The sequence below is a fragment of the Engraulis encrasicolus genome, chromosome 4 (assembly GCF_034702125.1).
Source record: "Engraulis encrasicolus isolate BLACKSEA-1 chromosome 4, IST_EnEncr_1.0, whole genome shotgun sequence".
Lineage (NCBI taxonomy): Eukaryota > Metazoa > Chordata > Actinopteri > Clupeiformes > Engraulidae > Engraulis > Engraulis encrasicolus.
This window is the reverse complement of record NC_085860.1, coordinates 34,387,318-34,403,837: the sequence shown is the minus strand read 5'-3', so window position 1 is coordinate 34,403,837 and position 16,520 is coordinate 34,387,318. Positions and strand designations below refer to the sequence as shown.

Here is a 16,520-nt window from a genome sequence, read left to right as displayed (position 1 = left end):
AATGTAGGCCACCCTTTCAAAAACAAGGGCAGCAGATCTGTGTGGAAATGTGGAAAATAAAGGCCTGCCAACAGGGGTATGTTGTCCCGGGCCCAGGGAGATAGGGGGACCCAGAATTGGGTCCCCATTACATTGTTTCAGATGACTCTGTCCTGGGCCCAGCGAAAGCTGTCAGCAGCCCTGAACATAAGATAGGCCTACAGATAATTACAATACAGACAGATAATACATACAGACAATTTAACTGTGGATAGTTGTTGGAAAAAGACGACAAGACATAATAAAAACAAGATATCAGTAATAAAAACAGCATAATAAAAGCAGATAAACACAGAAACAACAACAGCAACCTCAATGAACAAAGAACAGCAATAAAGTAGGCTATGTGAATCACCAAAGCTGTGATGGCAGCTTTGATTTAGTGGCCTACATTATGGGTGTTACAGTATTTCTCAATTGGTTTTGTACATTTCTCGAATCTCTCTCGCAATTTTCAAAACACAGTATTCATTCTCAAAACAGCTTTAACAAATGGCAAAACACCATGGATGACCTGCAAAACCAAGTCTCTTCCTCAAAATCCTTAGTTTGTCTTTCAAAACCAAGTTTTTGTGTCAATGAACGCGTCAGTGCCAGCAGAATGGTTAGTCATTGTGTCATAGTGTATGGACAAGCTAGTCAAATCGATTTGTCATGTTGTCAATTGACTAGTACACTCTTGAGGATGTTTTCTGAAGCGAAATGTTGTTTAGAATGGATGGAAAATGTTGTAAATTCGACTTTATATTACATAGATCAGGTAAGATTGTACTAGATATACATTTAGAGTATGACATATTTATTGAAAGGTTTTCTCATTGTGTTTTCTCATTTTTGTGTATTCAGTGACAATGCTTTTTGAGTGATATGACAAAAGCAATTGCTAATGTACAAAAAAGCTGAGAATTGTACACAACCATATGCATGGTGATGAAAGCATTTGCTAAATGCTGAAAACTATGAGAAACGTATTTTACCATGTGCACAGATAACAGCAGGAAGTCACAATTGAACAAGACGTTTTGAGAATGATTATTCTGTTGTGAGAAATGTACAAAACCAATTGAGAAATACTGTAAGTTAACAGAGGTAGGTGAACTTTGGCACCTGAACCTGAACCTGAACCTGAGCTGTATTTGGATCTTGAACATCTTGGCCGGGCCTAAGCAAAGTCATCTGAAAGGTCACCCCAATCAATATGTAAAGTACAACTACATCAACAAATGATTGAATTGATTGAATTGAATGTCTCCATTTCAGACATTTACAATGTAGCCTATGTGATTTGCACAGCAATATAGTCTAACAGTGGACAACAGAACTCAAGAGCCCTTTCCAGAACTTAGCTCACAGTGCCCTCTTATGGTGGATCTCTCTCATAGCCTGGCAGCTGATGGATTTGATCAGATAAACTCTATTATATGGTCTGTTTGCACAGAATTTTTTCTTGTATGACACTTCTCCACAATCCCCATATAAACGCACATTAAAAACACATAAAGCACAATATGGCCAGGCCAATAGCCTACAGTCTGGTCCTCTGGCAGAGCACCATAATTTTCGTCTGTTCAGAGTAGACCCAAGACTCTTCTGGCTGGCGGGCGCTTTGGGTTGCCAGATGTACAAAAATATTCGACGAGTTTCCGTTGAACAAGTGCTTTGAAAACAGCTCAAAATACTAAAAGATAAATCAACATATTATTATAGTTGGGTATCTACAATAATACACGCCTGACGTTTTGTCATGCGCAGAACAAATTATTGTGCAAAACGAGACAATTTGGCAACATCATCAAAAATGCTACGTGACACTACGTAAGACGTAAGCAGGAAGTATCCGAAGCACTAACACATGCGGACGTGAAATGTGTTTAATTTTGTGATAAAATGTTACCAGTGGATAAAATCACGCAACTTTGTTACGATCATTTCCGCGACTTGCCCAAACGAGGCAAACCAGAATTAGGCCGAGAATGGACACTTCTAGCTGCGGTTGTGGAAGTGCGACAAAAACTTAAAGAAAACATTGGTGTGTATCTCATTCTCTACCATACATTCAGCCCAAAAGCCTATACAGCCACAGCTGGTGTTTCCGTTGTGTTTCGGCAGGTCTTGTTCATCTTATATATTTCCCCTAACAGAGATGAAGGTTGTGTCTTTGGGAACTGGAACGAAATGCATCGGACGTGCTGCAATGAGTCCCAAGGGTAGGTAGGTGTGTGTGTGTGTGTGTGTGTGTGTGTGTGTGTGTGTGTGTGTGTGTGAAAGAGAGAGAGAGGGGGGGTGGGGGGTGGGGGGTCATCAGACTGTTATGCAGGGTGTTTATTGAATTTAATATGAACTTTATAATCATCATTAGCTATTATCTCCATTGACAACTATTTCATTTCATTCAGCTTTAAATAATTTCACAAATACCTGCCTTGTTCATCCATCTTTGGGATTTTTTTTTTTCAAGTCATTCCCAACTTTTCTCTAACCAACCCCATATATTAACAGATAAAAACAATTACCACACCATTCTTTTTGTTACATTGCATTGCCACACTACATTCCCCACCCCAGTCATTCCATCAATAGGAATGTCTCTCTGTTTAAAACAATTTCTGTTACGGTACAAAAGCACATCTGAAAAATAAATGTAGGCTATACACAGTCAACTGTTCATTGTGTCATTATGAATATAGTTTCATATTTTGGTGTATAGATTAAGGATAGACCGATATATATATCGGTATCGGTATCGGGCCGATATTTGCATTTTTTAAGTGTATCGTATCGGCCGATACGCGTGTGGTTTTGGCCGATACGCAATATTTATTATTTTATGTCATTCTGGGTTTTTTAAAAGCACCAAGACACTTTATTTTTTTATTACTTGATTGTTAGACATTACTTGATTGTTAGAGTGGGTGTTTAAATGTTACAAGTTCTACCTCAATTTGATAATGTTAAAGGAATGTTTACTTATTTTTAACTTGAGACCTGGAATATTTGCCATTTTTTAACCTTTTTTACCCATATCGGCCCCAAATATCAGGTATCGGAAATCGGGTATCGGCCAAGGGTAATGGAGAAAAAAAATCAGTATCGCATCGGCCATTAAAAAACCTGTATTGGTCAACCCCTAGTATAGATGCAAGGAAGTTAATGTCATGGCACATTGAGACCACAGTGTGGCACAGTGTTACAATTTTTGCATCTATTGGGCATTGATCTTGTCACCTAGCCACACACGTTCTCAGTTTTGGGTCATACTAACTTCCTTGCAAAAGTTAAAAAAGAAAGTTATATCCCACTCTGTCTGGGTGATACCACCTGCATCAGAGTTTTCTCATTTCTTTGAAATATTGATGCCAAACACCTGAATGGCCACTCGGTCACCACTCTTTATTTGGGAGGAAAGTGAAGAGTTGACAGGAAATGAGTGGGATAGAGAGGTGGACTTGGTTTGGGAAATGATTCGGACAAGATTCAAACCTGGATCCTCATGGGCCCGTATGGTGGCAGCCGTGCCCTTGTGGTTAAGAAGATGGGCTTTAGATCAGAGGGTTGTCGGTTCGAATCTCACCCTTCCACTTCCTCTCTCACTGCATGGCTGAGGTGCCCTTAAGCAAATCACCTAATCCCACACCGTTCCAGGGACTGTAATCAATGCCCTGTACTGATAATGATTGTAAATTGCTTTGGATGAAAGCATCAGCCAAGTATAATATAATCTGATGTGATATGGTCTGGGTGTATTAGGCTAATATAACCCACATGGCCTGACTTCTGAAACAGAGGATTTAAGACAATTTGCTTGTAACTGAAAGTGCAGTTTACGCTTCCTTTTTTGGCAGACAAAGACTCCGATGAAGCTGTTTACTTGAGCAGCATGTCATGACTCCAGCTTACTTCATGGATCCAGCTTACTTCACCATGAAATTGCCACAAAGCCAGAGTTTAGCCAAAGCTTGATGCATTTGCCAAATTCGCATTTTAAGTTAGGTTAGCTATGCTTGTGAGTAATGTATTGGTTAAAACATCATTCCTATTCTGTTGTTTTGTCCTTTGTGGTTTGGCTGGCGGACAAAAGCATGTTGGTGCAGGTGTGTGATGGCCACTCATTTTCAAGACAGCTGTCAGGGCATGTGTCAGTCACCTCTGAGCTTAATGATTGACTGTAATGACGATGGTGAGGGTGATGCAAAAACCTCGATCTTTTATGATATGATGCATCAAGCCTGCCATGTTTTCTATTCTACCCTACTGATGAATTAACAGGCATTGATGTTTAATTATAGTTGCTGGTTCAATGGTTCACACAGTAAAGCTAAAATACTATTCTTAATGATGTGAAAAGTGAGTGTGGGCAGACGTGGCCTAGTGGTTAGAGGATTGGTCTTTCAGCCTAGGGGTAACCGGTTCGAATCCCCCCTGACCTCTCCCTACATCTCCATCCATGGCTGAAGTGCCCTTGAGCAAGGCACCTAACGCCACATTGCTCCAGGGACTGTAACCAATACCCTCATTAATAATAGTTGTAAGTCGCTTTGAATAAATGAAAGTGTAATGTAATGTAATGTAATGAATCCAAAACGTCCTCAAAGCCACCTGATCGAATATCTTGGCTCTAGGACAGTGGTTGTCGACCTTATTTGAACAAGCCCTTGACCTCATCACAAGCCTGTCAACCTTTAGAGCCCCCAGTTGAGAAACACTGTTCTATGATAATGTATGAAGTGAACTCACATCTGGGATTAGATTTCTTTTAGTCAGACCAAGCTGGGCCACACTTGAGCACTGACCTCAGCCATCTTCTGGATGACATATACTGCTTCAGTTCACAAATCTAGGGTTGATAAAATCATGGCAATAGGATGCAGTAGTCACACACATCAAGGCATCCAGTAAATCCAACACACTTTCCATTGATGATGATGACCGATGACACTGTTTCCTTGTTTTGCAGGAGATGTCTTGAATGACAGCCATGCTGAAGTTATTGCCCGGAGAGGGGCTGTCAGGTGGGACTGTCAATCTATATTCACTCAGCCAAATGTTTGACAGTAAATAGATGGCCAGGTTAGCCAAACAAAAATTAGCAGTACATGTTTTTTAGCAAACAAAGGAAAGAGGTTGCTCCAGTTCAAGTACAAATATTTGATCACAAAACCGCAGACAACATTTTTAACAAAGCTGGACCTTGAATGTGTTATCTGTGGTCTACAGTAACCGGTAAACTGTTTTTGTTGCCACTGTACGATTCTGACACAATGACAGCTACTTACAGTAGTAGTGACACTTGTCTTTTATATGGAACAGGTCCCAGATTCTCCTGTGTCAAACAAACGAATATCATGTCACTCTTTGATGTCATATGGGTGAAGATTTTCATTCATCCAGGTCAAAAGAGGTCATCATTTTGGTCAAAAGAGTTTAGCTTAAAGCAACTTGACTTGTTTCTGGAGCTTGGCTCTTTGGAACATGGAAGTTCCAGCTCCAAAAAGAAGCCCAGCTGCCGCCTTTTAATCTCCATACTTGTGATGCGTTTTGTGTGAGACCCTGGTTTGTTGAATGTTTCCTGTTTTTTATATATATGTATATATTTGGGGGGGTTTCAACTTTATTTAGACAAGACAGTGAAGGCAGTGAGGGCAGGAAATTAGTGGGAGAGAGAGAAGTGGGAGGATCAGGAAATGAACCGGGTTGGGAATTGAACCCGGGTCGGGAATTGAACCCGGGTCGCCCGCGTAGCAATCCAGTGTCCAGCCGACAAAGCCACGGCTGGACCTTGAATGTGTCCTGTTAATGAAGTTTGATCCCTCTAACCCTCTTCAGGTACCTGGCTGAGCAGCTCCGGCTGGCCGTGAGTGGGGCCAACAGCTCCGTGTTCTGCCCCTCAGAGGAGATGGGCAAGTGGAGGCTGCAGCCAGAAGTGTCCTTTGTCTTCTTCACCAGCCACACGCCATGTGAGTTCAGAATCCGAAACAACATCTCTTTCATTGGCTAAGTGTACTTGTGAATTTTATTCTGGTCCATGCATCTAAGGCAGTAGTAGTATACAGATGTCATAGATATACAGATACACCATAAAATTAAAATAATTAAAAAAGACAATAATACAGATGAGGCACAGTGCCACACAGTCTAGTTGTGTGCCTTAAAGAAATTGGCCAATTTCTCACTGGCTAATAGTTTACGAAGCAGGCACTGTTCAATTATGCATCTTCTGGTTTATTTAGCCTTGTAACAGTCTACCAACCGTGTCATGCACTGTTTTTGGGTGGGGTGGGGGCCCTCAGATGGACCTCAACATTAAACCTCTAACATAACATTTAAAAGTATTTTAATTGTGTATTTGATAATCAACCAACTTGTGCAACCACACTCCTTTTTTCATTAGGTGGAGATGCCTCCATTATTCCCATGGACGGCAGCCCAGCCCAGGTCTGTCCCCCACTCAGGCCCGAGGGTAGCGGGGACAAAGACCGCAGTAGTATAGCACCAGAGATGGCCCTAAAACGCAGAGCAGAGGAGCCAGAGGACCAGGCCAGCAAACGCCTCAGGGTAGAGGGAGAACCACACCTGGATACAGCTGCACCCGACACAGAGGACACCACTGGTTCTGCTCCACAGCCAGAGAACAATCATCCTGTTGATGATGATGACCCATGTCAGCCATCAGCCACAGAGGCTCAGGACACGCCACAGGCTGACGGGGAGACCGGTGTCGATCAACAACAGGCCCGAGACATCCATCGCACCGGCGCCAAGTGCGTGCCGGGGGAGACGTGCGACCCGAAGGAGCCCGGCGCCGGGTACCACAGCACGGGGGTGCTGAGGGTGAAGCCGGGCCGCGGGGAGCCCACGCTCTCCCTCTCCTGCAGCGACAAGATGGCCCGCTGGACGGTGCTGGGCTTCCAGGGAGCCCTCCTCAGCCACTACCTGCAGGGGGCCGTCTACTTCAGGGCCGTGGTCACCGGGAAGTGCCCTTACAGCCATGGGGCCATGCAGCGGGCGCTATGCCATCGGTGAGCTACCCTAATAGATAGTAGTAGACTATCCCAAAATATCCTATGCACCCCCTATGCAGTGTTAATTGAAAATAGGTAGAACTCGGCGCTGTGACTCAGCGCGCTAAGCCCCACACATTTGGGTTTGCATGCCCACCGGGACCTTGGTTCGAGTCCCACCAGGGTTATTTCCCGATCCCACCCCCGTCTCTCTGTCCCACTTGCTCCCTGTCACCATCTCAGACTGTCATTATATAAAGGCATAAAAGCCCCTAAAAATATATTTAAAAAAGAAAGAAAGAAAATAGGTAGAACTCAATGCCAAATCTGATGCCTCCATCATGGTCATCCAAAAGGTAATCAGCTCATTTACCTTTTAGTGTACAATAGCTCACAAGATGTGGTTCAAATTCATCTATCCATTCAAAGGTTGTCACAAAATATATTCTGTGATTAACCCATTTACGTAAGGACACATGGGGAAGTATACATCTCTGGCACCTTCAGTAGGTGGAGGAGTAATGACATACATAGTGTTTGCTTTTAACCTAAGCCTTCATCCTTGTTGTAATATCTGTTCAAAAGTTATTACGCATTCAAATAAAGGTGTGACGCACGCATTTACAGGACGCGTGCAGAACAACATGCGTCTGGGACATTGACGTGCATTATACATCGTCAATGGTCTGGGACCACCAGGAGGTGGAGGAATACTGACGTAGAGAGTATGCTTCTAACCTAAACCTTCATCCTTGTTATAATGTCCTACATCCTTGAATTGGGTAAACAGTGGGAAAACTAAGGTTGATGGTTCATTTGATAGAAGGGATTTCGAGGGTTGGATATGGCGGTGACTAACAAAGACATTTGTTCAACATCAGGTTTTGTGTGGTTAACATCCTGCATGTCAGAAAATAATGGGTGTGGGTTGTGTTAGCTGTGTTCATAAGGGTTTAGCAGTGATCATAAAGATTGTGGATTTCAAAAAGAAAACACTCTCCCATGACTTTGCTGTTTTGTAGCTTGCTTAATGTTAATCTTGTTAATAATCCTGTCAATTATATACATAAAACTGAAGGAATTATCCATTCCGTACAAGTGACACTCAATACAATTCTACCATGTGGAAACATTGGAAAGGCCAGTTGTATGTATCCAATCTGATTTTCGAATGTAAGGGTGTGTGTGTTGTGCGTGTGCGTGTGTGTGTGTGTTTGACATCTCTGGCAGTGTGACAACTCAATATCCGAATAGGTACTGCACTTTGCCTTTGTATAGGATTCCTAACCAATATGATATAATATGGGATGATTTCTGACCAGTTCGGTCCAATCAAAAGAGTTAACGTAATTTAAAACTGCAGTTACGTGCAGGGAATATAGCAGTTTTAAACAGAATGCTGGTGAAATGTATTCAGTTGGTGCACGAGTCTTACTATCCGGGGCCTTAATTAGCAAAAATTTTGACCACCAGCCAAAATGACTGTTTGGCTGTTAAGATTAACATCTACCACACACTCACTAATCGTCAAATTGGCGAGTAAGTTGTTTTTTTCTACCAGGCAAACTGGAATTTTCCCATCAGTTGGATGGTTGGATGATGTTAATTTATAGCCCTGCATACAATACAACACAATACAACATGTATTTATATAGCGTAGTATCACACCTATGGATTTGACTCAAAGTGCTTTGTGCTTTGCTCTGTGTGTTTTTCTCAGGGTGTCCCATGTGAGTGGGCTCCCAGCAGGCTTCTCAGTGCACCCCCCGGAGCTGTTGCAGTCCAGCCTGGAGTTCAGCCACAGCCATCCCCAGACACAGAGCCAGCACGGCCACCAGACCAGCAAGGGACGAGTCTCGCCCTGTGGAGCAGGTGACATACTAGTAGACACATCCTGTCTGTCTCTCTGTCTGTCTGTCTGTCTCTCTGTCTGTATGCCTGTCTGTTGCTCACTCTCACTCTTAGAGTGCGTTTTAATATGTGACCTTGCCTCCTCCACTTGCCTCCTCCACTCGCTTTTCGTCATGATGACATCACTGACAACAGCATTATATTTCAATATCTTGCAAAAGCTCAATTGTAAAGTCTTTTTCTCATTTGCAATTGGGATGGTGAATGAAAAACAGTCCCTCAAAAGTTGTTGTGGCGAGGCTGACAGCTGGGAAACTTTATCGTTTTCTCCACGGAGGAGGGGCCAGGAGGCGGGACGAGGAGACAAGCACAAGTGGAGGAGGCAAGGTCACATATTGGGATGTACCCTTACTCTTTAATATACACACACACACACACACACACACACACACACAATGCCAAAGATTCATATCCAGTTATTGTTGTGTTTTCACTCTGCTGTGGCTCAACATTCATTTTGGCAGACATATGGTAGGCAGCATTATTTTCCATTTTGGTGATGTGGTGGGAATATTCCTTCTGATGGTAGATTATAAAAATGTCACAGAAGCGTTAAGGGTGGATAAGATTCCATACAGTGCAAGTTATATTAAATACTATAATGTTGGTGTGTGAGCTAGTGAAGTGGTGTTCTCACTAGATTTGGCAGGAGGCCACAAACCATTCAATCTCACACCATACATACACCAAAGAAACACCTCTTACCACTCACACAATAAAGCTATATCAATCATCCTGAAGTCGCAATAGTACAATGATTAATCCTTTAATCACTTAGAAAGAAATACTTTTCTCTTAATGTTTTGCTTCATTTCCTTTCCATAAACCCCTTAGCCTTGTGTCAATATCTCCATTGGACAACAAAGACGGTGTCACCATAGAGGTGACTTTGCGATGGCCTTTCAGTGGTTAATGTTTTAAAGGAGTCAGTCGACCCAGAGCTTTCTTTCTTCTAAGACAGCTGAGTGGCTGAAGAGGATGGGGACAATGGCAGATTTCCATGTCAAGGGTCAAGCTGATAATGATTTGCCCAACATGAAGTGTATAAGAGACAGACCTCTCCTCCAGTGACCAGGAAAATCTTGTGTGATATTATACAGGGTAATTCAAATTCAGAAGGTCTGAAGCTCGCACTCAGAAAGAACTAAGAGAGATGCCCATAAAAAAGTGGGTTTTTAATGATCTCACATATGCCGTGCTATTTACAAAAGTGCAAACGTTTCGGGTGACCCCATCCTCAGACCTTCTGAATTTGAATTACTCTATATGCAAAGCTCACGCACCACCACAAAACCACAGCCACCTTGAAAGGTGCTGGCCCTATCTTTGATTACATTGATATTATACTGGGGCATGAATGATTTCAGATTCAGCCAGGCAAGACAAGGATACAAGGATGTTTAGTCTTCATATACACAGAGACACTTTTTTGCAATGAATGGCCAGTGCAAAAAAGTGTGTGTGTGTGTGTGTGCGCGCGTGTGTGTTTTTTCAGTCAAATCATTAGATGGAGTTTAATAAACGGCTTGGAATAGAATGCTGTCAGGATAATTCTAATTTAGGTTGACTTTTCCTAATAATCACCACCTGCATTTCTTTATAATGTGTTGTGTGTTTTATGTCCATGTTAAGTCATTTGTGATGTGTAGGTATTTAAAGCTTTATACCCTCTCAATAGGTTGCTCGCAGACATGCTTACTGGCCATTTTGGCTGGTGATGAAAAAAATAATGTAGAGCCCTGCATGTGAATAATAACAGTCATCTCTTTGTTTCAGCTATTAGCTGGTGTGCCGTTCCCAACCTGCCGCTAGATGTCACTGCAAATGGTTACAAGCAAGGGATCACTAAGAAGGTCCTAGGCACGCCACAAGCAAGGTCACGACTCACACTCATTGTGGAAATGTCTGCATTTTGCATTTTCATTCACCTTTATTTAACTTTCTCAGAGTGAAATTAAGGGTAACCTTCGTTTTCAATTCAGCCAAGAACAAGTATGTATGGTAGACCATACCTGGCTAGCACAACAAAGTAATTAGTCCAAAACATTCATGTACGTACATAAATACCCACATAATACACATTTAATGTATCACACCCACGAACACACAAATCACATACTGTACAAAGATACCCGATTTTGAAACATCTACAACTACATCTACATGTTACGGTTGGTGCCTGTGCGTGCGTGCACGTACAGTGAGCGAGAGAGAGAGAGAGAGAGATTTGATCGAAATGTGCCCCTTTTGTATCTTTTCCGTGTTTGTGTGCAGGTCCCTTATCTGTAAAGTCGAGCTGTTTCGTGCCTTCCAGACTGTGGTGACCTCCACTCCAAACACGCACCTGCCAGCCTCTCTCAGGTGAGATCCTGCTTGAGCCCACACGTGCAAGGGTGTGTGTGTGTGCGTGTGTGCATGTGTGTCAGTGTGTGAGCACGTTTGAAAAATAGCCAAATTCTCAGCTTGTATAACAGAGTGCCTTTGTTGCACAAATCTCCCCCCACGCTCTCTCTATAATTTGATACTACCCCCCCCCCCCCCCCTCCTTCCACCCCAAACATCCCTACTCCCGTCTCTACTCTGCCTTATGGCCAAGGATTAAACCAGCCAGTAGCTGCCTGTTACACAATCCCATCTCAGTGCTTCGTGACGGCTGAATGCCATGACCCTTTCATTTCTTGAGGAGATAAAGAAGTTATTTTTCAAATGAATGTAGAGCCCAGATAACATAGTCAAATCCGATAGTTTAGTAAACTAGCCTAGGTATAGAGGGTTTTTGCCCGTTTTGCTGTTCGCAAGTTTCAAGTTTGGTACTCTCTTATTTAAAAATACTTTGGTCCCTCTTTCGAAAACATACTAGGCCTAGTAGAAGTAGTAATAGTTCAGGTCAGGTCAGGTTAGGTCAAACAGCGAAATGGTCAAATTGTCATTGTAATTCTGCAAAACACGACACCTCATCAATTAGCGAGAGGCTCAACAATGCGCGCCTCCTCCCCAGCCTAAACAAACCCTGAGGGAAGGGATCAGGACAGGGTGCCTATACTGCTAATTGCACCTTATAGCTACTGTCAGTCATGTGTTAATGCATAGCCACTCAATCGAAATATTCAAAGATATTTGTGAGTCAAAAGCAAACTAAATGTCATACAAAAAATGTCTCCTTCGTTTTAGTGCCCCCGCTGAGACAGCGCCCATATGCAACGCATATAGTGCATACATATACCCCCTTTTTGCACCCCTGGTAGTAGTAGCGGTAGTGGTGGTTGTAGTACATGTATAAGTGGTTAGCAGTAAATGTAGTAGTGATAGCAGTAGTAGTAGTAGTCGTCGTAGTAGTATCAGCAGAGAAGCCGACAGAGGGGACAAAGGGGTTACTTGTCCCGGGCCCAGGGAGAGAGGGGGCCCAGATTTGGATCCTCATTACATTGTATGGATTGTGTTTCGGGCCCTTTCATATGTTTTTGTCCTGTACCCAGCCAAAGCTGTCAGCGGCCCTGAGTATCAGTAGTACTGTGTAGTAATTGTATACCAGTAGAGTTAAGACACTGATCTGGAATGACATTAAGGAATAGTTATTGTACACGTCAATGGGCTGGCAGATGGAGGAAATGACAGTGCCGGTGTCCAGTGTCCAGTGCAGCCATGGCAGATGAGATGAATAACATTAAAAATTACAATGTGTTGAGGGAGACTTTCTCCACATGCATTCTGCACTCCCCTTATTTCCCTTTGGTCGCGTCTTCTCAGGGCGTGGTGATGACACTTCAAAGTGGGCCCACGAGGTTTAAAAGCTACCGGTATACAAAAGGATAAAAACAAGTCATCTGTTTAGTCTTTCTCTCTCTCTCTCTCTCTCTCTCTCTCTCTCTCTCTCTCTCTCTCTCTCTCTCTCTCTCTCTTTCTCTCTCTCTCTCTCTTCCCCGTGTCCCCATTGAACCTTGTCTCTCAGGGTGCTGTGACGCAGCGCGTTAACACACCGTACCATATGTGGGCGACCCGGGTTTGAGTCCGGCCTGGGTCAATTCCCAACCCTAGCCCGTCTCTCTCTCTCCTGCTTCCTGTCATCTCTTCTACTGTCCTATCTAAATAAAGGCTAAAAAGCCCCAAACATTTTTGTCTCTCAAAGATGTGCAATTTTGAACCACCTAAAGGCTGCATGGAAACATGAAGCAAAATCAACACTGTGTTTTGGCTCTCCTATCGCTACACAGTAACGTTGTCAATGCTGAGATGCTGCAAGGTTTACCTGTCCCCGATAGGCCTAGTAATCGAATCCAGACAAGGGAACACAAAGCTTATATTACGGTGCCATTGCGGTGGTTTACTCAGTTCGTCAAATCGAATTCCAAAAGCTAGTAAGATGGATTAAGTGCCGTAAAAAAAAAAATGACAAGATTTTTTGGAACCATCAGCATTTCATATCTGTAGGAAAATGGAAGAAATAAAACACCCATGTATTAAGCGTCTCCAGATCACCCCTCCACTCCACCAACCCCATTTCCCTATTGATCCCCTGGCCTGTCACCTGAGACCTGCCCTTGGAGACACTCCACCAGCTGGGAGGTGGAGACCTCACCCTCCCATGTTGGAGCAGATCCAGACAACCATGTTACATGGTCAAATGTTATCAAAAATACATGACTCGGCCCTACCGTGGCACAAATAGTGGGGCACCCTTCCCCATCTCTCTCTCCCCACTCGCTTCCTGTCATAACCTCCACTATCCTGTCAAAATAAAGGCAAAAATGCCCCCAATTTTTTTTTTTTTAAACATGACTCCACAACTTTGTATTTAAAATGTAATCTATGGTCAAGGCTGCTGGAGCTCTTGCATTTTCTTAGTATTGTTTCCTTCTATCCATCCAAATGCGATGACCTTTTCACCTTCAAAACTAACAGGGCTGAATGATTCCATACATGACACTTGAACAAGATTGACAAGATACACCAACACTCAATATCTTTTCTAAATTAGTTTTCAACCTTCAACATGGTCATGGTCATTATTACGTCCTCAACTGGTTCATCAACTTCTAGATCAGATTGACAGCCAATCATAGCTTAGTAAACCAGTGCCACCCGCATCCAGTCTCACATTTAGGCTGGTTTATCAGGCTAAGCCATTTTTGAATTTGCTTTGCAGCTTTGCCTGACCTGATCATAACCTCATAATAAGTAATGGGTTATATAACAACTTTGTAGGAGTGGAGTGGAACGCACTTCGAGTAAGAGTCAATTCCGCCTCCGACTTGTAGGGAGATTATTTATTGTATGTTGGCTTATGTAACTTTTGTCGGCACTGTATACTTAAACTTATCCACATTAACACGTTGTCTCGCCCAACTAGATATTGTTCCTCCATCCTCCTGACTGCCACCTCCATTCACTCATTACAATAGAGAGCAGTTGGGTCACGGCTCTGGAACTCTCTCTGGAACTCTATTTGGACCACTTATACTTGGACCACTTGTATTTCACTGGCATTTGATAAGTGTCCTTGGGGTTGCTTAGAAATGTGCTTCTAAATAAAACAAGAGCAATCAATTTGTTAGGCGTGTATTCGCACATTCCTTGTTCATTGTCAATAAAGCCTTTATTGATATAGCCATGAGAAGGACCTGGTAGGCTCTTGATTTTGCTTATGTCTATATATATATATATATATATATATATATATATATATATATATATATATATATATATGTGTGTGTGTGTATATATATGTATGTGTATATATATATATATATATATATATATATATGTGTGTGTGTGTGTGTGTGTGTGTGTGTGTATATATATATATATATATATATATATATATATATATATATATATATATATATATATATATATATATATTATATTTATACATTACTATTACCATTGTCCCCCAGGGAGGGGGATCTGCAGACGTATTGGGACTACAAGCAGGCGTCCGGAGCGTACCAGCAGGCCTGGCAGCAGCTGCGACAGCAAGCCTTCCCGTCCTGGCTCCGCAGCCCACGAGACCTGCTGGGGTTCCACTGACACTACACTGCACATGAGGAGATTTCCCCTGGACGTGTCTGTGTCTGTGTGTGCACGTGCGTGCGTGTGTGCACGTGAGTGCGCGCAGGCTGCTAACAGCCTTGGCCGGGCCTGAGACAAAGTCCCCTGCAAATACATACATTGTAATAAGGACTCATTTCTGGGCCCACTCTCTCTCTGTGGGCCCGGGACAACTGTCGTCCCAACCCCCCCTCCCTCGTCATCTTCCTTGTTAGTGTGTGTAAGGGGTGATGGGGCCAGTGACCCTTCACAGTTGGACTGGGGGGGTTGATGTTGGGGCTGGAAGCTGAGCCTGAGAGGGGACGCGAGGACACGGCCAAACACAGATGTGCGAGAGAGGGGGCATTGGAGGTCCACGTCAGATAAGGCCAACCTCAGATGTGACACGAGGACACGGCTGGCTGAGCTAAGAGCCAGGAAAAGAGCTGAGGATAACGTCAAAAATATCAGCACTACTACTACTAGTACTGTACAGTATCCCTCCTACTTAGACATTTTCATAACTCTGTGGACAGGGTCACTCCTTCAACATACAGCGGTGTTTTCCCTAAAAAGACCCTATTTGCTTTTACGTCTACTCCAAATATGGAGGGATTATATATGGATATTGCCTGCAAACAACACATCCCTTACAAGACATTGACAAAGTTTACCTTTTAAATGGTTAAGTTTACTTAGAGGCAATCAAGACCAGGGGCATTCCAGGGGCATTCCAGACTGTAGGTTTAGTCACTCACTGGTGACGGTATTTGACGCAGAGGGCATACCACCAATCGTGTTTCATGTAATATGTTGACGTGGTCATCTAGACCTAGACGCTCCCCTTAAATCTAACCATCAGGTAGCCCCGTAATGCATGCCGCACCACGTGTGGAACGCTGTAATAGTCCTCATTAATAATAATAATAATAATACTTTCGTTTTATATAGCGCCTTTCAAAACACCCAAGGACGCTTCACAGTGTTGATCATTACCATAGTATTACTAATTACTCTACTATGACATAACAGAGGACCTCAAGTAATGCACTATGACTCGGTCATTGCCATTCTGTTAACAGCTCATTTATAGGCCATCTTTTAATGAGTTAAGTCCTGTTGCCCCAAGGGTGTGGGTTTGTGTGCCGTTATATGCCAAGGACATACTTGTGACGTCAAATATTGCTGCCATGTCGTGATGTGACGTGTGGGGATGGTACTATGTTATTTTAACACTAATAGAGTGCCCAGTAGTTTTCTTTTAACTGCAAAAAACTTTGAAGGAAATTTTTGGAATAGGCCCGTGGTAGAATGAGGATGGCAACCGTGTGGAATGCCTTTGGAATTCTTGCCTACGTTTGGAACAAATAAGGTTCTGTTCCATGCTCCGCCTCCGTCTGGCTTACCTGTCATCCCAACACTCTTCAGCTCTCCCTCCCAACTCCAGACATTTGCTTGCTCTATTTTTGTATTATGGATTATTGTATTACACATTAAAGAGCCCAGCATAGTGTGTTGTGTACTGTCTGTTTTTGATCAATTCTG

At 43.0% G+C, this 16,520-nt stretch overlaps 1 protein-coding gene across 1 annotated transcript; it reads left to right on the top strand.

Moving 5' to 3' along the window:
• Positions 1-1,880: 1,880 nt before the first annotated feature.
• Positions 1,881-16,488, top strand: adat1 (adenosine deaminase tRNA specific 1). Its single transcript, XM_063197280.1, has 9 exons — positions 1,881-2,068; positions 2,181-2,246; positions 4,994-5,048; positions 5,863-5,993; positions 6,428-7,055; positions 8,758-8,909; positions 10,725-10,824; positions 11,223-11,309; positions 14,843-16,488. The coding sequence occupies exons 1-9, from the start codon at positions 1,927-1,929 to the stop codon at positions 14,973-14,975; spliced, it is 1,494 nt and encodes a 497-aa protein (XP_063053350.1). The 5' UTR covers positions 1,881-1,926; the 3' UTR covers positions 14,976-16,488.
• The last annotated feature ends 32 nt before the right edge of the window (positions 16,489-16,520 follow it).

Coding starts and splice junctions, on each gene's coding strand:
- adat1 (XM_063197280.1), top strand. CDS start 1,927: ATGTTACCAGTGGATAAAATCACGCAACTTTGTTACGATCATTTCCGC. Junction 5,049..5,862: donor GCCCGGAGAGGGGCTGTCAG/GTGGGACTGTCA, acceptor AACCCTCTTCAG/GTACCTGGCTGAGCAGCTCC. Junction 8,910..10,724: donor AGTCTCGCCCTGTGGAGCAG/GTGACATACTAG, acceptor TCTTTGTTTCAG/CTATTAGCTGGTGTGCCGTT.